The sequence below is a fragment of the Stegostoma tigrinum genome, chromosome 35 (genome assembly GCF_030684315.1).
Source record: "Stegostoma tigrinum isolate sSteTig4 chromosome 35, sSteTig4.hap1, whole genome shotgun sequence".
Classification (NCBI taxonomy): Eukaryota; Metazoa; Chordata; class Chondrichthyes; order Orectolobiformes; family Stegostomatidae; genus Stegostoma; species Stegostoma tigrinum.
The window spans coordinates 3,047,235-3,072,285 of record NC_081388.1 but is presented as its reverse complement, the minus strand read 5'-3'; the positions used below and the strand labels follow the sequence as shown (position 1 = coordinate 3,072,285).

Genomic DNA, 25,051 nt, shown 5'->3' with positions numbered 1-25,051 from the left:
CTCCCATTCTCTAGATGACATGTCCATCATGGGCCTCCTGCACTGCCACAATGATGCCACCCGAAGGTTGCAGGAACAGCAACTCATATTCCGCCTGGGAACCCTGCAGCCATATGGTATCAATGTGGACTTCACCAGTTTCAAAATCTCCCCTTCTCCTACTGCATCCCTAAACCAGCCTAGTTCGTCCCCTCCCCCCACTGCACCACACAACCAGCCCAGCTCTTCCCCCCCACCCACTGCATCCCAAAACCAGTCCAACCTGTCTCTGCCTCCCTAACCGGTTCTTCCTCTCACCCATCCCTTCCTCCCACACCAAGCCGCACCCCCAGCTACCTACTAACCTCATCCCACCTCCTTGACCTGTCCGTCTTCCCTGGACTGACCTATCCCCTCCCTACCTCCCCACCTATACTCTCTCCACCTATCTTCTTTACTCTCCATCTTCGGTCCGCCTCCCCCTCTCTCCCTATTTATTCCAGCTCCCTCTCCCCATCCCCCTCTCTGATGAAGGGTCTAGGCTCGAAACGTCAGCTTTTGTGCTCCTGAGATGCTGCTGGGCCTGCTGTGTTCATCCAGCCTCACATTTTATTATCTTGGAATTCTCCAGCATCTGCAGTTCCCATTATCTCTAAGGTTCTTGACTCCCAGTTAATTCAATCTGAATATTAATCTGTTTATCTTTATTTGCAAATCTCTCCAAGACCTTATCCCAGCTCTGCAAGCTCTTCTAACTTTGCGATCAGATAAGGTTTCTGCATTGGTCTGATTCTGACCTTCTGTACCTTCCTCATTTCCTGACTTCACCATTAGAGGTCACACCTCCAGGCATTAATCCCTAGAATTCACTCTCTCAACCATTCCCTAACTTATGTTACCCACAGGGTGTGCACTAACATTAGGTGGATAAGAATTCAGTGGACAGAATTTTACTTCCCTAGCTTGCCCTCATTTGGATGTGAGGTGGGCTGAAGGAAGGTGTAAATTCAAATGGAGTAATGGAAGTGTTCTCTGAAAGCTGTCTTTTCACTGTTGCAGAAAAGGTATCAGGCTGCATGCCCAGTATTGTGCTTGACAATTTGTTACATACAGGTCTCTTCCTACTGTTGCTGGCATGATACCAGGGATGATGGGCATATCATGATCTGCAGCGAGAGTTGGAACTGCAGATGCTGGAGAATCTGAGATAACAAGGTGTAGAGCTGGATGAACACAGCAGGCCAAGCAGCAACAGAGGAGCAGGAAAGCTGACGTTTCGGGCCTAGACCTTTCTTCAGATATGGGGGAGGGGAAGGGGATTCTGAAATAAATAGCGAGAGAGGGGGAGGCAGAAGAAGATGGAGAAAGGAGAAGATAGGTGAAGAGGCACCAGTTTCAGGGCCGTAGAGATTAGCAGAGAGTTACAGTGGGAGAGAGATCCGCGGAGGTCTATCCGGAGGGAGAAGGGTAACTTCTTCATCCTTAGGAGAGATTTCACAGTGGGGATAAAATTGTTTCAGAGATAGTTGGAACTGCAGATGCTGGAGAATTTAAGATAACAAGGTGTAGAGTGTAATCTCTTCAGCCCTGAAACTGCTCACCTCATCACCTATTTTCTCCTTTATCCATCTTCTATCCACCTCTCCCTCTCCTTATTTATTTCAGGTTCCCCTTCCCCTCCCCCATTTCTGAAGAAGGGTCTAGGCCCGAAACTAAGATGCTGCTGGTCCTGCTGTGCTCATCCAGCTCTAGACCTTGTTATCTCAGATTCTCCAGCACCTACAGTTCCTACTTTATCTGTGGACAGTGAGTTGCCTGGTTATTCGCTCATGGTTTCAATGGTTAGTGGAGGTGGTATTGTGCATGGCCTTAAACCAGATGGTCCATGTCTCCATCTCAATTTAAGATCCTAGTCATTGTCTTCACAAAATCTGACCAAACAGTAATTAATTAACCATGCACTGGCTGCACTAAAGCAGGTTGCCATTTTTGAAGAACGATAAGGATATGTTTAGGCAGGTATCTGCTCAAATCATGTGTTTGTGTGGAGCCAGTGGAGTGCTATGATGTTTGCTTTGGGCTGTTCAAGTGGGTGTGGCAGGTGTTTGAGTTGGAGGGTGTTTGGGCCTGGTCGATTTTGGGTGGAGAATGTTTGAGTGGAGCATTAGTGTGATGGGACAGTGAATGTTCAAGATCTGAGGTTACCAAGTTGTCTTAATGGAGATACGTTTGGCTGGAGATATACATCTAAGAAGAATTGAGAAAGTGTTTAGATTGAGGGGGTGTTAGAGTGGGTTGTGTCAAAATGGTTGGTTTGAGGGTAGCAGGTTTTATTAAGAGAATTTTGATTAATAAAACGAAAGCATTCAATTTTGATAAACCTCAGACTCACCATTTCGCTGGAGGCCAGAAATTTCCAGTTGTAACTTACTCTCAATCGTTGTCATTTGTGTTGGCCACTCACTGACTGAAAATCAGAAAAATGATTCATCAGTGTGATTCCAAAAAAAATCTCCTTATTTGCACAACAAAACTCTGTGTAGTACCGATGCTGAATAACCCTGCTTGTGTACAGTAATACATATGCAAAAGACAAAATACTATAGATACTGGAAATTTTAAACATAAACAAAGCCCATTCACCCATTTATGTCTATTATCTTACATTGTCTCCCCATTAAGCATGTTTCATTTGAAAAATTCTCATCCTTGTCTTGACATTTTTTCCAAGCATTGACACTCCCCATTTCTGCAATTTCTGCCAATGTTACAGGAACTAACTCAATTGCACAAAGTTGTAGACTTGCTTGCCAAGCCAGTAGATTTAGTTGCAAATGTTTTGTCACCCTATGCGGTAACACCTCCTGTGAAATGTTGGTGTTCTGTCCCACATGTTATTTATATGTCTTGATTTGCTCGGCTGTGTGGTACCACTTCTGGTTTTGTTTCTCAGTGATTTGTACACATAGTCTAATTCAATGTGTTTGTTGATGGAGTTCCAGTTGGAGTACCAGGCCTCCAGGAATTCCGGGCATTATCTTTGTTTGGCTTATGCAATTATGGATGTGTTGTCCCAGTTGAACTTGTGTCCCTCTTTGTCCGTGTATAGTGAGACAAGTGAGAATTGGACATGTCTCTTGGTGAGTAGGTGTTTGTGTATCTGTATTGTCAGTTTTCTTCCAGTTTGGCCAATGTAGTGTTTCTCTCGGCCTTTGCATGGGATTTGTACATTACACCGGTTTAGCTGGTTTTGGGTGTGGGATCCTTTTGCGTTTGTTAGTAGCTGTCGTTCGGTGGTTGTTGGGTTGTGGGCTACTCTGATACCTAGCGATCTGCGTAGTCTTGTGGTTATCCCTGAAATGTCCTTGATGTACGGTAAGGTAATTAGTGAGTCTGGTCATGTTGTGCCTTCCTGTCGTGGTCTGTCTCGGAGGTAATGGTGGATTGTGCTTTTCGGCGTCCAGTTCTTTTGAAGACTCTGTATAGGTGTTCCTGTTCTGCTTTGTGTAGCTCAGGGTTGCTGCAGTGTGTTGTGGCTCGTTTTGAACAGTGTCCTGATGCAGCTCTGTTTGCGAGCATTGGGGTGGTTGCTAGCGTAATAGAGTATCTGGTCCCTACGTGTGGTCTTTCTTTATACGCTAGTCTGGAGTTCCTCATTGTTTTTGCATTGTGCTGTTATGCCCAGGAAGGGTAATTGGTCGTTGTTCTCTTCTTTTGTGAATTTTATCCCAGTGAGGATGTTTGTGTAGGTGGGATTCTTCTAGTTTTGTGCATTTGATAATCACGAAGGTGTTATCTATGTATCGGATGCAAAGTTTGGGTTGTACAGTGGGGAGTGCTGTCTATTCTAATCTTTGCATTACTGCTTTTGCAATCAGCCCTGATATGGGGGATCCCATTAGTGCTCCGTTGATTTGTTTGTATATGTCACTGCCATTGAAGGCGAAGTGGGCCGTGAGGCACGGATCTAGGAGCTTCAATAAGTGTTCTTGTTGATGTTGGTGTCCTGGGGTGCCTGCCTACTTAATTTGTCCAGTAGTGTGGCAGTTGTCTCTTTGCCTAGGTCAGTGTTTATGGATGTAAATAGTGCTGTTACGTTGAAGGATATGGTCTCGCAGTCTTCTATCCTGGTGTCCTTGATGTTGTTGAGAAATTCTTGGGAGGAGTGGATAGTGTGGGTAGTTTTATGCAGTAAGTATTTCAATTTTTGTTGTCGTTTTTTTGGCAAGTGTGCCTGGTGGTGAGACAGTGGGTCTGAGGGGGACCAACAAACCAACTACCACCGACAGCTACTAGCGAATTGAAATGACCCCACACCCAAAACCATTGTAATGTACAAATCCCATGCAAGGACTGAGAAACACTACATTTAGGCCAAACTGGAAGAAAACTGACAATACAGATACACAAACACCTACTCACCAAGAGACATGTCCAATTCTCACTTGTCTCACTACACACGGACAAAGAGGGACACAAATTTGACTGGGATAACACACCCATAATCTCACAAGCAGAACAGAGACATGCCAGGGTATTCCTGGAGGCCTGGTATTCCAACCAGAACTCCATCAACAAACAGATTGTATAAGTCTCCGTGTACAAATCACTGAGAAACAGAACCAGAAGTGGTACCAAATACACCAGGAAACCAGGTCATATAAATGCCAAGCGGGACAGAACACCAGCACTTCACCGGAGGCGCACTGACGATGTTACCTAGAAGGGTGACAAAACATTTGCAACTAAACCCACTGATTCGGTGAGCAAATCTACAAACTCATCCAAAACCCGAGCAACAATCTTCCCAGACTTTAACAAATTGCACATTAACAGAGTGTGTAAAAATGCAGTGTAAAGTGTCACTGAAGAATGACACAGAGTTTCAAATAGCGCACTGCATGATGCGAACATTGAGTACACAAAATGGAATTTACAGCAACATATTGAGTTTAATTTCAGTTGCTCATCAGAAGTGAGCATTGTTATGACCTCCATATAAAGAATGATAATCTTTGAAGAGAAATTTGGAGTGTTTGATTGGAGCTGCTTGGAAGAACTAATGGGAAATCTGAAAGACAATTGAAAGAATGTGGGAACATAACTGTTGTGATTATGAATTTAATCTGGGCTCAGAGTAAAGCTCCCTCTACTCATCAAAATTGAATTTAAAACCCTCTTTATTGTCCCAATCAGGGACTTCCAGTACAGGTCCAGCATGTGTTTAGAATTGGATAAAGCTTCCTCTACACTTTCCCCATCAAACAAGCCTAAGACAGATACAGCACAGGGTTAGATACAGAGTAAAGCTTTCTGTATTCTTTGAGACTTAAACTAAAGCTACCTCTACATTTTATTATGAAATACACTGAACTTTGTCTTTGGCACCTGGAGTGCCCGAGTATGTAGGTATTAGAAGTGTTTCTAGAGCACAAATTCATAGGATCCTCTGATTGTCACCATTGGCAAATTGTACATTTTTGGAATTGGAGTCCTTTCCATCTATTAAGATCAGCATCTGGCCTGGTAGGAGCCTTGATGATCACGTGTGCAGTCAAACACAGCCTGCATGTAATGGATGTGTATTCATATCTCCTGAATACACAAGGCCCATAACTGGTGCAGCCTCCAAATGCTAGTTGCCATCATCCAGTTCCACTCCCTCTTCATGGCCCTTACGCTCATACACTTTTGTGGAACATCCCCAAAGCCCTGGCACCTGACTTCTTCCTTCATATAGTACAACCCAAGGCCTACATTTCTGTTTCGTATCAAGTCGCACTGTCTCGTCCAGTAATGCTGACTGAAGCAAGAACTGACCTGCCACACCATTGTTACTTTCATCTACCTGCTGGGTCTCGGATGTCCTTTTGCCTGAAGCATTTAGCCTTTATAATGCCTGTATGTGATATGGTGGTATCACATTTTGTTCCTGATTGTTTTTGTCTTTTTTTCTGAAGCTTTTATTGCACCTTCTGCTCCCCTCCCCCTGCCCAGCCCCACCTCAAGGACCCTCCTCAACGGGCCCTGAAATTTCCAGCTATTGAGCAATACAATGAGTATAAAATATTTGTCTGCTCAAGAACTGAGTATACCATACACAATCTGTGTGTACTCCAACAGGCTGTCACAGTGGGAGTGTGTTCAAGTAGTGTGGTGCTTGAACGTGGTCATTAGATAGTTTGGATGGTGGCTGTGTTACTGGAGAAGTGATTTTGTTTGGAGTATGTTTGGACAGCAGAGTGTTTAGGTAAAGGGTGGTGGCTTATTTCGTGGTGTGGGGCTTTTTTTGTGGGAGGAGTGTCTAACGGAGCAATGTGGGATCTTGGCAGATATGTTCAGATGGGAAAATATTTGAAAGTGTGAGAGTCTTTGGTGAGGGGTAATTTAGTTTTGGGTGTGTATTTAACTGAATAAATATTTGGGTGCAGGGTGTCATTTGTGGGCTATGTTTGGGAGGGGTTTTGGATTATGTATTTATTACATGGGTGATATTGGAGAGGAGAGCATTTGGTTGGGGGATATTGGGTTGTGTCTGGATGAGGGTATACTTTTGCCTTTTTCTGGGGGGAGTCATTTTTTTGGGCTGTTTACATGATGGGTGATTGATTGGAAGTGAATTTGAGGGATAGTTGTAGTATGTCTGGGTTGTAAAGGGTGTCCGGTGTAGATTTTGTAGTTGGGGAGGTGTTTGAGTAAGTGAATATATGGTTGGTCATGTTTGGGTGGGAGTGTCCTGGCTTGGGTGGTATGGTTAGGCAGGAGGTTGCTCGGGTGGATGTCTATAAGGTGGTGTTTGTGTGGGCTGGCATATTGAGTAAAGGCCCCTCAAAAAGTCTTAACAAAGAACATCGAAATAGTTCAATTGTGATATATCACAGGCTCACCATTTTTTTGAAGAGCAGAGATTTCTTTGTTGAATTTATTCTCAATCACTGTCAGCTTTGTGGACCATTCAGTGACTATAAGGAAAAAAAATGTTATAAAAACATTAAAGAAGTAACAGATAGGCTTCAATTTTCATTCCTGAACACAACACAGGAAACAGTCCCCTGGAGATTCAGATTTTCGGCCTGGGGTGGTAGGTTTCCCTTGGGATGTAAATGAAATTTGCTGGCTGTGAATGTGACCTAGGTATAAGCCTGCTTTCTTGCATCAGGGCTGTACTGCAGTTCAATTAATAAAAGGAATGACTGCAGTAACATCCCTTCATTCTTCCCACCAACTTACATCACCTACCTGACCCACACACATTCCCTGTGCTTCATTCATACTAATCTTATGTTTCATCCCACTCTATGCCTCTCTCTCTCTACCCAATCCTATCTGCCTCAAGTACCCTACCCTCTACCCTCTACCCTCCTCCATGGTCCCTTATTTCCCCTAGTTCACACTAATGTCCCCACAACCTCCCCATGGCCTTCATAGATTTTAAATCTGCTAGCATTCTGAGCCCCTGTGAGCCCAAGTGTTTTCTGTAAAATTCAAACAAGCTAGTAGAATACTTTATTGGCAGTTTAATTGACTCAGCACCTGTTGTCGAGTAGAGGTGCTGCTTCATCTTGGCATGCCCTGGCAGCATCCTACCCCAATTTAGTGGTGTTTCTCACTGTCTCTTCCCTAGGCAATGTTACATACCCTGCCCCTCTGCCCCTTGAAACACTTCCTCAAAAGACCCGGGAAGTTCTAGCCATTGAGGCTACAGTTGCACACTGGGTGCAGAATAACTCACTGCATACATAAGAACTGAATGTGTAATAAAAAGTGATTGTAATTCAATAGGTGTCATAGTGGAAATGCAAACATGTTTGAGTACTGGTGATGCATTTGGCTTTGCAGAGTTTTTGAGGGAGTGTGGTTTGGTTGAGCTCAGGTGGGTGTGATTTTGATGTGGGGCAGATGTGTGTGTAAGTATGTGAATTGTAGCTGGTTAATTGGTCTTTGAGTGAGCAAAAGAAACTCAAAAATCTAGCTAAAGAACATGGAAACATTCCAATGATGAAATATTTCAGACTCACCATTTCTTTGTAGGCCAGAAATGTCTTCTGTGAGTTTACTCTCAATCGCTACCAGTTTTGATGTCCACTCAGTGACTACAAATGGAAAGTGTTGATAAAGATAAATTGAAGACTTCACAGATAACCGAGTGCCTTATGACTTAACATGTCCAGATTAACACTGATGCAAAAGACAAAGTATTCTGAATGGTGGAAATCTGAAATATAAACAAAGTATGCTGAACCAGCCTCCCTAAGATCTTTCATTGACTTCCAGTTTAGCAACACATTGATTTCAAGCATTTGATCATTGTTTGGAAATTGCTCAGTGGCCTCATTCCTCCCAGTCTCTGCAACTGTATCAGACCTGCAGACCTCCAAGATGTTTCACCGTTCCTAATTCTAACCTTCTGAAACATTGTCGTTATAGTGGCCTCATCTTCAGCTGTCTGGTGCTAATCGCTGGAATTTTCTGTAATCCTCTCCAATAACTCAGAGTGCCTGCCAGCATAGTCAGTGTATAATACAGTTGACTGGATTTTGCATCCCACTTTATGAGGGATTGGTGGCTCAGGGGTGTGAGGCAGCTTGATCAGGCTCCCCAATCCCAATGTCAGGTTTTCCAGTGGCAAATGCTGCACCTGCTGGAAGACCTCCACTGCCTTGAGATCAACACCCATCTAACATCTTCAGGTCAATGAACCTTGACCAGACTTAGCACATTTTAGACTCCCTCCAACATGATTCGTCCAGGAGCTGTTACATTCCCACCAGTGGCTATCAAACTCAGTGGCATGAGTTGCCAGGTGTGCCAGTCCTCTGACTGGCTAGCAGCTCTTAGGATGGGAGATCATGTCTTGGAGGTGCAGAAACCCACCCTGCAGAGCTATCAAATGGAGACAACAGGGTGGTCACTCTAATTCTCTGCACCTCCTTCTGGTGTTCTGTACTTTCTCTTTCTCCAGCAGGCAGAGAAAAAAAAGATGTTTGAGATGGTGTAAGGAGAATTTGTTGAAGCTGCTAGGAGGGATGGGTGCAATATTGCAATGAAAATGGGTGAACGCAAGAAGGTACCTCAACAGAAGGGGATGCTTTGATATGCAGAAGAAGGCCGAGCATGCAGAGTGAGCAGTTTTATGCTTGAACATGCCATGCTTTCCTGCCCTAATCATCTTATTGAAATGCTTGTGGTGCTATATCTAGGAACCATACTCAAGATGCTGACTACTTCGATCATTTCCAATCACTCCCATTTGGTGCCTTAGGCTGCTTTCCTCAGACCCACTTTAATTCTCACACTTGCATATAGGAAATGGAAGGGACCAATGTGGGTTATCACGATGCCCACTCAATTTTGGGAAACTGTGAAGTCAGGTGCATGCACAGCTGGCGAGTCAAAAAGCCTCCCAACACATTACCAACCTCCCCATTGTCAAAGTGTCTCAGAAATAAAATTACACTGTGTGTTTCCTCACCTCAGCTTCTTACCTGATTCAGGGCTTAAATTCAACCTCTTATGAAGATCCACAATGTCTTCTGGCAAAGGAAATGCATTGCTGACTGTTCCAGCATTTGTCCGTATCATTTTGATGTTGTAATAATCAAGCACTCATGGTGGGAGACATGGTGGTGAGATGTTTGGGTGGAGGGAGGGTTGAGTGGGATGTAAGTTTTAATGGGATTGTGAATGAATGGAGAGTTGTTTGAGTAAGTGAGAAGGTGAGTAAGAATATGCCTGAGTGCGTGTATTTGGGAGAGTAAGTTTTCTTATGGGTGTGGCAGGACTGGGTTTTTCCTTGGGTGGTTGTGTGAGAGTGTTTGCAGAGGGTTATGTTTGGATGTGGGTGTGTTTGGATACAAAGTGTTGTTTGGTTTTGTGTGTTTAGGTAGTGTTTAAGATAGAGATGAGAACTTTTTTTTAACAGAAGGCCATGAGCCATTAGCAATCTCTTCCTCAAAAGGCTATCGAAAGCAGGGCCTTTGAATACTTTTAAGGCAGAGGTGGGTAGATTCTTGGTATGCAAGTGAATAAAAGGTTGAGATTAGGCAAGAATGTGGAATAATCAGCTCAGCCATGATCCATGGCTCAGTGGTCAGTCCTGCTGCCCCACAGCACCAGGACCTGGGTTTGATTCCAGCCTTGGTGACTGTCTGGGTGGAGTTTGCACGTAGCCCCTTATCCATTCCAGTTTCTTCCCACAGTCCAAAGATGTGCAGGCTAGGTGGATTGACCATGTTAAATTGCCCATCATGTCCAGAGATGGGCAGGTTGGGTGGATTATCCATGGGAAATTCAGGGTTACAGGGATTGGTTTGGGTAGGATGGTCTTTGGAGGGTCAGTGTTGACTCTATTGATCAAATCCTGCTTCTGGACTGTAGGAATTTTTTGACACTAATCGAATGGCAGAGGAAGTTCAAGGAGTTGAGTGACCTCTCCTAATACAGTTGTTCGTTAGCTTGTTGAGCTGATTGTTCTGTGGTGTGCAGATGTTTCATTACCTTTCTAGGCAACACAGCAGCATGACCTCTAATTGAAGCATTGATGTTCTGCTTCCTCCCAGATTTATATGATCCTCTGGCCTGATCGACTTGTTGCTTCTGGTTCTGTTGTTTTAGCAACGGTCTATATATGGGGTCTATTTCAATGTGTTTGTTAATGGAGTCCTGTGTTAAGAAGCAGGCTTCCAGAAATTCCCTTGCATGTTTAGTGTTTGCTTATCCCAATATGGTCACTTTGTCCCAGTCAAACTGAGGGCCTTCATTGTCTGGGTGTATTGAGACGGCAACACTGGAGGACAGTGTCTTTGAATGCAGTCGCTGCAACCGAGACCGTGACTCCCGTGTACAGCCACAGCAGACGCTGTGCTATCATGAGCAGCTGAATCAAAACTCTCCAGGCGCAGATCCATGGTCTCTCGAGGCTGATGGATGCCATAAACAATTGAGACAAGTGAATATTGGTCATTCCTTTTTACTGCCGGCTGGTGACATGACCAATACGAACACCAACACTTTGATTAGAGGTCGCGCTGCTGATGTTGCCTAGAAAGGCAATGAACCACCTGCACGCCACAAAACAAATGGCCAACAAGCTAACACACAACTGCGTTCACAACCCGAGCTGCAAATTTCCACTAAGACCTTAAAATGGCCTTTCCTAATACTAATTCATGTGAATGCTTTTGCAGAGAAATGCTTGAGTCTGTTATGTCTGAATGGAATGTGTGGGTCTCGATGTTTGAGTGTGGGAGTTTTAGGACAGTACTTAGGGGCGGCACGGTGGCTCAGTGGTTAGCACTGCAGCATCACAGCGCCAGGGACCCAGGTTTAATTTCAGATTCGGGCAACTGTCCGTGTGTGGAGTTTGCACATTTTCCCCATGTCGGCGTTGGTTTCCTCTGGGTGCTCCTGTTTCCTCCCACAGTCCAAAGATGTGCAGGCTAGGTGGATCAGCCATGCTAAATTGTCCCATGGTGTTCAGGGGTGTGTGGGATATAGGGGTTTGGCACTGGGTGGGATGCTCCACGGGGCAGTGTGGACTTGTTGGACTGAAGGGCCTGTTTCCACACTGTAGGGAATCTAATCTCAGCTGGGAGTTATGTAGGTAGCAGGAAGTTGAGGTAAAGAGATATCAGAAATGTCTAAAAAACTTATATGTAAGCATTCAATTTTGATAAATCTCAGACTCACAGTTTGTCTGGAGGCCAGAAATTTCCATTTGGAATTTATTCTCAACAGCTGCCAGTTTTGTTGACCAAACAGAGACTAAAAAGGAGGAAAATTGATTACAAATAAAGTTCAATAGATAGTGTCAAACCCTCAACAACACCCGACATATATGGGAGCACACTTTGCCTGTCGAATAGCTCAGCATGTGAACAATCAAACAGATTCAAACAACAAAATACTGTGAATGTGGAAAATCAAAGTAACTACTGCCACTGATTTCACAGACCTGTGTTGTCTCTCGCCTGGCAATGTCTATTTGAAGATTTTTTTCTTTGTTAAGACCATAAACCATTAAGACTTAGGAACAGAAGCAAGTCATTCAGCCCATTGAGTCTTTTCTGACATTCTGGTCTGATAATCCTCAACTCCACTTTTCTGCCTTTTCCCCATAACTCTTGATTCCCTTGCTGATTTAAAATCTGCCTACCTCAGCCTCGAATATATTGAGATATGCCCCCAGTCGTAAATTCTCCATTTCAGTGTGTCAAGTCCCCTAAGAATGTTATATATTTCATTAACATATCTCACTTGTCTAAACTCCAGAGAATACTCACAATACAGTCCCTCTATATCAAGAGCAGCCTCATGAATCTCAGGATCCCTACAGTGCAGAGAGAGGCTATTTGGCCAATCTAGTCTGCACCAACCCTTGAAAGGCATCCCGCTCTCTCCTCCCAAAATAATCCTATCCCTGTATTTCCCATAGCCAATCCACCTAATCTAACATCTATGGACTATGGGAGGAAACCAGAACACCCGCAGGAAACCCACACAGGCACGGGAAAAATATGTAAACTTCACACAGATAGTCACCCGAAATTAGGATTGAAACCAGGTCCCTGATGCCTGAGGCAGCACTGCTAACCATTGAATCATCATGCTGCCCTTCAATAATGGGACCAAATTATTCACAGTATTCTAGCTGGGTCTAATTAGCTCTTGTATAGTTTGAGCAACACCCTATATTTATAATCAACTCCCTTTCTAATAAGGGCCAATATTCTACCCATCTTACCTTTTTTATGTAGCAAACGTAGATGCTAGCATTTTGTGACTTATGCAAATAATTGCCCTGTGCTATTGCTTTCTGTAGTCTTTCTCCATTTAAATAATTTTTAACACTCTTTTCTTCCAGCCAAAGATCATAATGTCATTTTCCCCCACATCACATTTCAGCTGCTGGGGTTTTGTTCACTTGCAACAGAAGGCATAAGGTGTGTAGGTTTTATTGGTAGAGGGATTGAGTTTTGGAGCCATGAGGTTATGCTGCAGCTGTACAAAACTGTGGTGAGGCTGGACTTGGAGTATTTTGTACAGCTCTGATCATCGCATTACAGGTGACCAGAGATCTCGGTGTCCATGTACACAGATCCTTGAAAGTTGCCACCGAGGTTGACAGGACTGTTAAGAAGGCATACAGTGTTTTAGCTTTTATTAATAGAGGGATCGAGTTCTGGAACCAAGAGGTTATGGTGAAGCTGTACAAAACTTTGGTGCGACCGCAACTTGGAGTATTGCGTACAGTTCTGGTCACGGCATTACAGGAAGGATGTGGAAGCATTGGAAAGGGTCCAGAGGAGATTTACCAGGATGTTGCCTAGTATGGAGGGAAGGTCTTATGAGGAAAGGCTGAGGGACTTGAGGCTGCTTTCATTTTCTCAATAGCAGACATTAAGATTACAGGCCCATAGTTGCCTGTTTTTATATCCATTTTTTTAAAAATAAAGATGCTACATTGGCAGTTTTCCAATCCTTTGGGACTTCACCAAAGCCTGAAGCTTCTTGGAAGATTATTACCAGGTATCCACTACCTCTGGTTATTTCTTTTAATTTCCACTGTTTTGACATCCCTGGATATCCTCATCATTCTCTCCAATCTGCTCCATCCCTACATGTAGCTAGAATTTTTGCAGTGCTCTAATTCTTGTCTCCTTAACCTTCTCTATTCCCATCTTTCTGCTACTAATAGCCTTATCTTCAACTACCAAGGCTAAGTTCCAGAATTTATTTCCTAAACCTCTACGGATTTCTCTCCTCTTGCAACTCGAAGTGAACAAATACAGAATAGACAATAAAACACTGTGCAGGAACTTGCTGGATATGCAATAATGCACTGAAACTATAATAACACATGATTTAAAATAAAATGATAAGTCTATAAACACGAAGTATACAGTAGCAGATTTATATCAGAAGTTATTGAGACCAAATAACAAACAAAAATAACAGAAGCAAAAGACTCAGTGTGTTGTATTAGTCATCACAGTGTGAGTGGTGGGATTAAGTTTCAGATAATTATTAAACCCTTTCATGCCGGGAATCAATCTGGTGAATCTCCTCTGAACAGCATTCAATGCTACCACATTGTTCCCCAAATAACAAGACTAAAACTGAACACATACTGTAGCGATAACAAGGTGTGGAGCTGGATGAACACAGCAGGCCAAGCAGCATCAGAGGAGCAGGAAAGCTGATGTTTTGGATCTAGACCCTTCTTTTTTCACAGTATGTCTCTTATATTGTTCAGATTTCTAAAGAAGGGTCCAGGCCCGAAATGCAGCTTTCCTGCTCCTCAGATACTGCTTGGCCTGCTGTATTCATCCAGCTCTACACAATGTTATCTCAGATTATCCAGCATCTGCAGTTCCTACTATCTCTGTAACAGTACTGCAGGGCATGGTCTCACTAATGCTTTTTGTAATTGTAACAACAATTCTTTACTATTATAATTCAACAAATATTAAGGTTCTATTTTTTTTTCTTATTATATTACTGAACATGCAGGCCCACTTTAGTCCGTAACGTATAGCAGCAGAAACTCGGCCATTTGGCCAATTGAGTCTGCTCCGCCATTCAATCATGGCTGATAAGTTCCTCCACGCCATTCTCCCGCTTTCTCCCCTTAATGCATGATCCCCTTCGTAATCAAGAACCCATCCATCTCTGTCTTAAATGTACTCAATGACCTGACCTCTACAGCCCTCTGTGCCAATGAATTCTACAGATTCACCATCCTCTGGCTGAATGAGTTTCTCCTTAGCCCCCTTTGAAAGGGTCTTCCCTGTACTCTAAGGTTGTGCTCTCGGTCCCTGTATTTCCTGTAAACGGAAACATCTTTCCAACATTCATTCTGTCCAGGCCGTTCAGTATTCTGTACACTTCAATTAGATCCCACCTCATCTTTCTAAACTCCATCGAGTACAAACCCAGAGTCCTTAAACGTTCCTCATGAGTTAAGCTTCTCATTCCTGGATCATTCTCATGAACGTCTTCTGAAATTGCTGCAGGGCAAATGCATCTTTCTTGAGGTATGAGGCCCAACATTGCCACAATACTCTAAATGTAGTCTGACTAGAGCTTTATAAAAAGTACCTCCCTGTTTTTCTACTCTAGTCATCTGGAAATAAATGCCAACATTGTATTTGCCTTCCTAACTGCCGATTCAACCTGCAAATTTACCTAAAGAGAATCCCAAACTAGGACTCCCAAGTCCCTTTGCACTTCATATTTCTGAATGTTCTCCCTGTTTAGAAAATAGTCCATGTCTCTGATCGTCCTACCACCTTCTGCGACTCATACACAAAGGCAGCTGATCCCTCTGCACTGATGAACTTTGAATCTGCTTCCCATTTATATTGTAATTTGCACTTTTATTTTTCTAGCTAAAATGGACAACTTTGCACTTCTGTACATAGGACATAAAACATAGAACATTACAGCATAGTACAGGCCCTTCGGCCCTCGATGTCGTGCCGACCTGTCATACCGATCTCAAGCCCATCTAACCTATTCTATTCCATGCACGTCCATATGCTTGTCCAATGACAACTTAAATGTACCTAAAGTTGGCGAATCTACTACCGTTGCAGGCAAAGCGTTCCATTCCCTTACTACTCTCTGAGTAAAGAAACTACCTCTGACATCTGTCCTATATCTTTCACCCCTCAATTTAAAGCTATGCCCCCTCGTGCTCGCCGTCACCATCCTAGGAAAAAGGCTCTCCCTATCCACCCTATCTAACCATCTGATTATTTTATATGTTTCAATTAAGTCACCTCTCAACCTTCTTATCTCTAATGAAAACAGCCTCAAGTCCCTCAGCCTTTCCTCGAAAGACCTTCCCTCCATACCAGGCAACATCCTAGTAAATCTCCTCTGCACCCTTTCCAAAGCTTCCACATCCTTCTTATAATGCTGTGACCAGAACTGTACACAAAACTCCAAGTGCAGCCGCACCAGAGTTTTGTACAGCTCCACCATAACCTCTTGGTTCCGGAACTCGATCCCTCTATTAATAAAAGCTAAAACACTGTATGCCTTCTTAACAGTCCTGTCAACCTGGGTGGCAACTTTCAAGGATCTGTGTACATGGACACCGAGATCTCTCTGCTCATCTACACTGGTAAGAATCTTACCATTAGCCCTGTACTTTGCCTTCTGGTTACTCCTACCAAAGTGCATCACCTCGCACTTGTCTGCATTCAACTCCATTTGCCACCTGTCAGCCCAGCTCTGCAGCTTATCTATGTTTCTCTGCAACCTACAGCGTCTTTCGTCACTATCCACAACTCCACCGACCTTAGTGTAGTCTGCAAATTTACTAACCCATCCTTCTATGCCCTCATCCAGGTCATTTATAAAAATGACAAACAGCAGTGGACCCAACACCGACCCTTGCGGTACACCACTAGTAACTGGTCTCCAGGATGAACATTTCCCATCAACTACCGCCCTCTTTCTTCTTTCAGCAAGCCAATTTCCGATCCAAACTGCTATATCTCCCATAATTCCATTCCTCCGCATTTTGTACAATAGCCTATTGTGGGGAACCTTATGGAATGCCTTGCTGAAATCCATATACTCCACATCAACCGGTTTACTCTCATCTACCCGTTTGGTCACCTTCTCAAAGAACTCTATAAGGTTTGTGAGGCATGACCTTCCCTCCACAAAACCCTGCTGACTATCCCTAATCAATTTATTCTTTTCTATATGATTATAAATCCTATCCCTTATAACCTTTTCCAACACTTTACCAACAACTGAGGTAAGGCTCACTGGTCTATAATTACCAGGGTTGTCTCTACTCCCCTTCTTGAACAGGGGAACCACATTTGCTATCGTCCAGTCGTCTGGCACTATTCCTGTAGACAATGATGAGTTAAATATCAATGCCAAAGGCTCGGCAATCTCCTCCCTGGCTTCCCAGAGGATCCGAGGATAAATCCCATCCAGCCCAGGGGACTTATCTATCTTCACCCTCTGTAGGATTTCTAATACCTCTTCCTTGTGAATCTCAATCCCACGTAGTCTCGTAGCTTGTATCTCAGTATTCTCCTTGACAACATTATCATTTTCTAGAGTGAATACTGTTGAAAAATATTCATTTAGCGCTTCCCCTATCTCATCTGACTCCACACACAACTTACCACTACTATTCTTGATTGGGCCTAATCTTACTTTTGTCATTTTTTATTCCTTAAATACCTATAGAAAGCCTTAGGGTTTACCCTGATCCTATCCACCAACAACTTCTCATGTCTCCTCCTGGCTCTTCTGAGCTCTCTCTTTAGCTCTTTCCTGGCTACTTCGTAGCCCTCAAGCGCCCTAACTGAGCCTTCACATCTCATCCTAACATAAGCCTTCTTCTTACTCTTGACCAGAGATTCCACCTCCTTTGTAAACCACGGCTCCCGCACTCTACAGCTTCCTCCCTGCCTGACAGGAATATACTTATCTGGGATGCACAGGAGCTTTTCCTTGAATAAGCTCCACATTTCTAATGTGCCCATCCCCTGCAGTTTCCTTCCCCATCCTGTGCTCCCTAAATCTTGCCTAATCTCATCGTAATTGCCTTTCCCCGAGCTATAGCTGTTGCCCAGTGGTATACACCTATCCCTTTCCATCACTAAAGTAAACATAACAGAATTGTGATCGCTATCACCAAAGTGCTCACCTACTTCCAAATCTAACACCTGGCCAGGCTCATTACCCAGTACCAAATCTAATGTGGCTTCGCCCCTTGTTGGCCTATCTACATACTGTGTCAGGAAGCCCTCCTGCACACACTGGACAAAAACTGACCCATCTATAGTACTCGAACTATAGTGTTCCTAGTCAATATTTGGAAAGTTGAAGTCCCCCATGACAACTACCCTGTCTCTCTCACTCCTATCGAGAATCATCTTTGCTATCCTTACCTCTACATCTCTGGAACTATTCGGAGGCCTATAGAAAACTCCCAACAGGGTGACCTCTCCTTTCCTGTTTCTAACCTCAGCCCATACTACCTCAGTTGACGAGTCCCCAAACATCCTTTCTGCAACTGTCATACTGTCCTTGACCAACAGTGCCACGCTTCTGCCCCTTTTACCATCTTCTCTGTTCTTACTGAAACATCTAAATCCCACCTTATTCCGGACGCTCCTGGCATTGAAGTAGACACACTTCAAACCAACTTCTTGCTTGCTGGTGCCATCTTGCTTCCCTGAAACTTTATTTCGGACCACCCTACTCGCAACCTTTTCTATAGTCGAACTACAATGTTGGTTCCCATTCCCCTGCTGAACCCACCCGAATAGCCTTAGCAAATATCCCCCCCAGGATATCAGTACCCCTCTGGTTCAGGTGAAGACCATCCTGCTTGTAGAGGTCCCACCTACCCCAGAAAGAGCCCCAATTACCCAAGAACCCAAAACCCTCCCTCCTGCACCATCCCTGTAGCCATGTGTTCAACTCCTCTCTCTCCCTATTCCTCGCCTCACTAGCAAGTGGCACGGCAACAAACCAGAGATAACAACTCTGTTGGTCCTAGCTCTCAGCTTCCGTCCAAGCTCCCTGAATTTCTGCCTTAAATCCCCATCTCTCTTCCTACCTATGGCCTTGGTGCCAATGTGGACCACGACTTGGGGCTGCTCCCCCTCCCCCTTAAGAATCCCAAAAACACGATCAGAGACATTACGCATCCTGGCACCTGGGAGGCAACACCCAACCGTGAATCTCTCTCGCCCCCACAGAACCTCCTATCTGTCCCCCTAACTATGGAGTCCCCAATGACTAATGCTCTGCTCCTCTTCTCCCTTCCCTTCTGAGCAACAGGGACAGACTCTGTGCCAGAGACCTGTGCCCCACTGCTTTCCCCTGGTAAGTCGTCCCCACCAACAGTAAGAGACATTTTTTGTTTCAGATTTCCAGCATCCGCAGTCTTCTGTTTAACTTCCTTAAGAATCCTGTTCATTTAAATAAAGCCACTCCTAATTCTTCTAAACTCTAATGAGTAAAGGCTCAACCTCTCCTCACAACGGGATCTCTCCAAACCTGGTATGAGGCGACTCAAACTTCCCTGGATGTTCTCCAGTGCCAGCGGACCTTTCCTTAGCAAAGAACCCCCAGGCTCCCTCCACACACATGGGGCGGATCAGGCGCAGCCTGACCCGGTCCCTAGGCCTGCTCGCCGTTGCCATGTGGCCCCGGGTCCGGAAGCCCGCAGGAGCTGGGGGAGGTGGGGGTAAGCTCCAAGTGCTAGACTCTGGCCTATTCTCCTGGCCTATCAAAATTCATCTGTAAACTCATTACCTCCTTATCACAGCCTGATTTTTCCACTGCGAACTTTTCTATATTACACTCTGTCCCTGTGTACTGATCATTCACATACTTATAGAAGCTTTTGGTATCAGTGCTTATGGTTTCTCCTAGTTCCCTTTTGTATTTCATTTGGCTCTTCTGACTTTGCTTTTAGTAGCTTTTGGCTGATATTTAAAATTCTCCCAATCTGCCAAAGTGCCACTGGCTGCTGCAGTTTGATATTCCCTAGTTTTTGCCTTTATGTTATCCTTGACTTCCTTGTTTGGCCACGGATGATTGTTCACCGTTTTACTATTCCCCTTCCTCTCAGGAATATAATTGAGAGCTATTTCACTTCTCCTTAAGCATCTGCCACTGTTCTTCAACTGTCCTGCCCTTTAACATTTTTGCCCAGTCCACTCAGGCAAACTCCATCCTTCGGCCTGTACAATTACCTTTGCCAATGCTAAAACTCTTGTGCACAACACTGTCTTCACTCTTTCCATCTGAATTTGAAACTGTAGTATGTAGTGACCATCCCTTTGAAAAAGATCTTAACTGCAAAACCATTTCTCAATCCTTCCTCATTACAAAGTAGCAAATCAAAACTGGCCAGTTCTCTGGTTGGCTCCACGACACGTTGCTCTAAGAAACAATCCCTCGTATACTCTATGAAATTTTCTTCGAGGCTACCCTTACCAAGTTGAATAATTCAGTCATTACACATGTTCAAATCACCCGTAATTATTGTTGTGCCCTTCTTATAAACCCTCATTATTTCATGGGTTATACTGGGCTCTACAGAAGTACTGTTCAGGGGCCTGTGAATTAACCTACCACGGGGTTTCTTCCCTTGCTTTTTACTTCCACCTAAAGTGATTCAACATTTAGGTTCCTAGTGCCAATATCATTTCTCAATACAGCCTTGATGCCATCTTGAAACAATAAAGCAACTCCATCTTCTACTCGGATAACAAAGTGTGGAGCTGGATGAACACAGCAGGCCAAGCAGCATCTCAGGAGCACAAAAGCTTTTGTGCTCCTCTGATGCTGCTTGGCCTGCTGTGTTCACCCAGCTCCACACTTTGTTATCTTGGATTCTCCAGCATCTGCAGTTCCCATTATCTCTCTCCATCTTCTACTCATTCTTGTCTATCCTTTTGGAATGATGAGTGGGCCTTGACATCTAATGCCTAGTGTTGATCATTCTGTAACCACGTTTCAGAAACTCCCACCAGGTCATACCCTTTTGTCTCTATTTGTGCCATCAGCTCAATGACAGTGAGGAGAGATTGGACAAACTCAGTTTGTTTTCACTTGAACCTTGGAGGCTGAGGCACGCCTTGATAGAGGTTTACAAAATTATGAGAAGCATGGAGAAAATGGATAGTTGGAGTCTTTACCCCAGGATAGAAGTGTCAGTAATGATGGGACATACCTTTAAGGTGAAAGGGGGAAAGTTTTAAAGGAGATGCAAGAGGCAAGTTTTTTTTTAACTCATACCGCAGTAAGTACCAGAGGAGATGGTAGAAAAGGCTGCAGTAGGAATGTTTAAGAGGCATCCTCACCAATACATGAATAGGGAGGGAATAGAGAAATACAGTCCAAATGGAGGCAAAAGGTTTTTAATTTAGAAAGTCATGTGTCAGCACAGGATTGGTGGGCTGAAGGGCCTGAAACTGAGTTGCACTGTTCTTTGTTCTTTATTCTTAATTCAAAGGATCATTTGATCATGCACAGTAACAATAGGAAATACTGAAAAGAGAACAATGCTCATAGAGCATTCCATAGTTCAGAAAACAAGCTGTCCATCTGAAACTGCAAAATGTAACTCGAGGGTGACGTGTTGCCTCCCTATTGCCAAGGTCAAGAATGCCATTAAGCTGTTCCTGGATAAACCGCGTCGTGGGAGAATTCCAACAGCCAGAATTCAAGGTCCATGTCAGCTCCAATGAAATAGATAGAAAGAGGGATAAGATCCTAGGCATAGATTCTAGTGAACTGTAAAACAAATTAATGAATAGAACTGAAAGGCTGTAATCCCTGGATTACTAGTGGTGCCACATATGAGTGAGTATCAAAATAGTTGGATGAGCAGATCAACATGTAGCTGGAGAAATGATGTATGAGGAAGGGCTTTAAAATCCTGGATATTGATACAAATTCTGGGAGATCTAAATGATTTGTATATCAACAGGCGAGGAACCAATATTTATGGTGTAGAACCTTGCTATTATTTTTAGGGAGGATTTAATTTTCTTGATGAGGATTAGACCTGTTAATTGATTCAGAAGATAGAGAGCCAAAGGTGGGATTGGAAAGTGGAAAATTAATAGCTTTGTATGGAAGACAGAAGATACATCACATTCCCAGAGCAATTGCCAGCTGTTCTGGATTACTAGTCCAGTGATAGTACCACAACACTATTTATGCACTGCATGCTTACTTAGCCTGAATTCATGCTAATGTAGACACATTGCTGAATTATTTTTATTATCATTGAAGAATTCACAGTAAGTTCCCTTACTTGAAAATATTGCAAAACTTACACAGTAAAACTGCCGTAATAAAAATCACCACAGACAGCAAAATCGAGACAGCCTGGAGCAGATAGATGATCGGAGGAAACCGTTTTCCATGGACAGGCTTTGTGAAGTGGAAGCTGCGTACTGTGAAGAGTAAGAGAATGCCATCACTGGAACCATTGTGAAAGACTCCAAACCTTTCATCATTGGTGCTGGAAAAGTCCAAGGAACCAAGCAGTTTTATCAACAGTAAAATTTCTAAAATTTTCTAAGATTGGACCTATTCAATACACATACCTCGAATTCAAAAACATCAGTCAACAAAACTTAAAGATCCAAATATACTGGAAATTGCAATGAAATAAATTAGAGTTATTAGCAGGTACACTGCAAACTGCCAAACTAATCATAAGTTAGGCACCTCTCATTGCTATCCCCCTTTCCCTACCATCTTCAAAATATTCCTCACTGGTTTCAGTCTGAGATAGTAACGCAATAAAGACGTTTCTGGAGCCACTATTTTACTTCATTATTCAGTTGTAAAAATGATCAATCCTCCTCAAGTAGAACATTCTGACAGCTAATTTTGTCAATGAAGAAGAGTTAATATTTCCACTGAAGGTTAAGAAATTGTAGATATTAATAAGGACAGAATAACCTTTGCCATGGCCAGTGTGTTGGTGCTGTCCAGTTGGATTCTGGGCTTTTCTTATCTTTCTGTTTTGTGCAGGTTGATTCGGATAAATCACATCGACATTTTGATAAGTAGCTTCTAATTCCATTTCTTTATCTGGAAAAATGTCTTGTCTTGAGAGGCAAGTCGAGACTTTGTGACTTATGGCATGCAGTTCCTCATGCTGCACTTCCAGAGTGTCTTTGAAAGTTACAGTAGTAGATTGTGTCTGATGAATGTCAAGAAACTTTAGCACTTGTTTTTCTATGATGGGTGGAGTCATATCCCACTCTCAAACCACTAATGATGATGCTAAATTTGTTTTGTGTTGTTCCTGGCATTAATATCCTTTCTATAATTGTTTTACTAAAAGCGAGCATAGCACTTTTTGTGGCTTTATAAACGTGAACGCACATTATTGCAAAATTCTACTTTTGAACTCCAGATCTAAACTGTTCATCTGCAGCCTTTCAGGATCTTTTCAATGAGTGCACATTCCTAATTCAATGCATTTACGGACCTATGCCATTCAGTATCTTCTCCCATTTCATTGTGCGGCCGTCAAACCTCCACACTTTAGCAAGGCAATCAAGGCCCAGCAGAAGATACTTTCTAGAATGGTACCAGGAACTAAGGATTTTAGTTTAGAGAGAATATAGATCGAGTGCTGAAGATTGAGGGGCATAGATTGTCAATGTGTCAGACACTAGAACTGAAGGATTGCCAGTAATCAAGCATCAGGAAACAGAGCTCAGTTTGTTAGTGATTGAGAATCAATAACTAGAGCTCTCATATGATCGAGTGTCAGGAAACAGATTACAGAATCTGTGATCTGATGTTGGGGAACCAGAGATTACAGATAGTCGGTGATCGAGGGTTGATAACCAGTGTTCTGGAGTGGACTAATACATTAAGAATTGGAGGTCCTGCTTGGGCAACTGCAGTATTCAGGTCTCCACAGTTTCAGTAACACCATCCATCTGACTTCAACTTGGGCCATTCCTTGTCTTGAAATGTGCAATAAAAAATTATAGCTTCAAGCAAACATGACATTGCACCGTATGCACTATGTACCATCTTGTAAATAAAAAAGAAGTTGCTGGAAAAGCTCAGCTGGTCTGGCAGTATCTGTGAAGAGGAAATCAGAGTTTGTTTCCGATCCAATGACCCATCCTCAGAACTGATGGTAGCTGGGAGAATGTTGGTTTACGTGCAGAAAATAGGGAGGGGGTGGGATAGGGAGTAATTGATAAGATAAAGCCCAAAGAGAGAGAAGATCAGTTGAATAGATAAAAGAGTTGATAATGATCAGGCTAGGAGGGTGAGTAGCTGTTAATGTGGACTGTTAGTAACTAACAATAGTTTAGGCTGTAAAGGCAGGCTGTGTGATAACAAGGCCTGGGATGTGGGGTAGGGGGCGAAGACATGGGAGAGTTGTATCGTTTACTCCCTACCCCATCCCCATCCCTTTTTTAACAGTCCCCATTAGCAGCTACTCACCACCCTCCTAGCCAGATCGTTATTAACTCCTTTGTCTATCCAACTGATCTTCTCTCTCTTTTGAGCTTTATCCTATCAATTACTCTCTACCCCATACCCCTCCCTATTTTCTACATATAAACCAACATTTTCCCAGCTTCCATCAGTACTGAGGAGGAGTCACCGGACCCAAAACGTTAACTCTGATTTTCTCTTCACAGATGCTGCCAGGCCTGCTGAGCTTTTGAGCAACATCTGTTTTTGTTCCTGATTTACAGCATCCACAGTTCTTTCGGTTTTTACCTTCTTTTTGCTTGGCCTGCTGTGTTCATCCAGCTTCACACTTTGTTATCTTGGATTCTCCAGCATCTGCAGTTCCCATTATCTCTGATCACAAAGGAAGCAGAGGTGTGATTTGAAATCCTACATCTATAGGCCTCACTGTAATGTTCTTCAACTGTCTGAAAGGCAATGCAGGTGGCAATAATATCCCATCACATCATTTCTGAACTTTGTCATCTGCTGGAGCAGAATTGGCCTCAAAAGGTATAGATGATAAACCTCATTTGGTGGTTATCAAGTTCACAACTCCAATGAATTTTTTGCCAAGGGGTTTTCTCAGGGAGCAACTGATGACATTTATTGCATTTACCAATCCTCAACTTGTAAATATAGCCAAGGATGATACTGATGCCATTTTCTTCAGAGTGCAACTTTTCATATCCTTCGCCTGCGAAAAGGAGAGTCAAGCAGCTGAGAGGGGAGGATTCTTCATTATTCCTGAATTCCTTTCAGCTCCAGGGGAATGAAAACAGTTTCTGCATTGCTTTGAGAGTGCACTTTCACTAACTTGTAGAGTATGTCAACAGATAAAGCTTCCACTCTATCAAGATTCAAATTATATGTTACCATCGGTGGCAATCATAGTTAGTACATTTAGAGAGATGGTCACAGTGCAGCTGAAGGATCTCGCATCAAGAGTTCTGGGAGCTGAGTAATTGATTAAGAAGAAGGATCTCAAAGATTATTCCAGGTGCCATGAGCTTGCAAGTACAGAAGTAAGAGAATTGAGCAGATGAGTGCATGATTGTTGGTGCAGGAGGAA

The 25,051-nt window shown here is 43.3% G+C and overlaps 1 protein-coding gene across 1 annotated transcript in view; it reads right to left on the bottom strand.

Moving 5' to 3' along the window:
* Nucleotides 1-22,670, bottom strand: part of LOC125447380 (asialoglycoprotein receptor 1-like) — a 65,084-nt gene extending 42,414 nt beyond the window's left edge. The window contains exons 1-6 of the mRNA XM_059639950.1: nt 22,453-22,670; nt 21,819-21,938; nt 11,668-11,742; nt 7,998-8,072; nt 6,867-6,941; nt 2,372-2,446 (exon numbers count right to left, since the gene is read on the bottom strand). Of these exons, the coding sequence (XP_059495933.1) occupies nt 2,372-2,446; nt 6,867-6,941; nt 7,998-8,072; nt 11,668-11,742; nt 21,819-21,938; nt 22,453-22,576 (544 nt within the window). The 5' untranslated portion in view covers nt 22,577-22,670. The remainder of the gene's footprint in view (nt 1-2,371; nt 2,447-6,866; nt 6,942-7,997; nt 8,073-11,667; nt 11,743-21,818; nt 21,939-22,452) is intronic.
* Nucleotides 22,671-25,051: the final 2,381 nt, after the last annotated feature.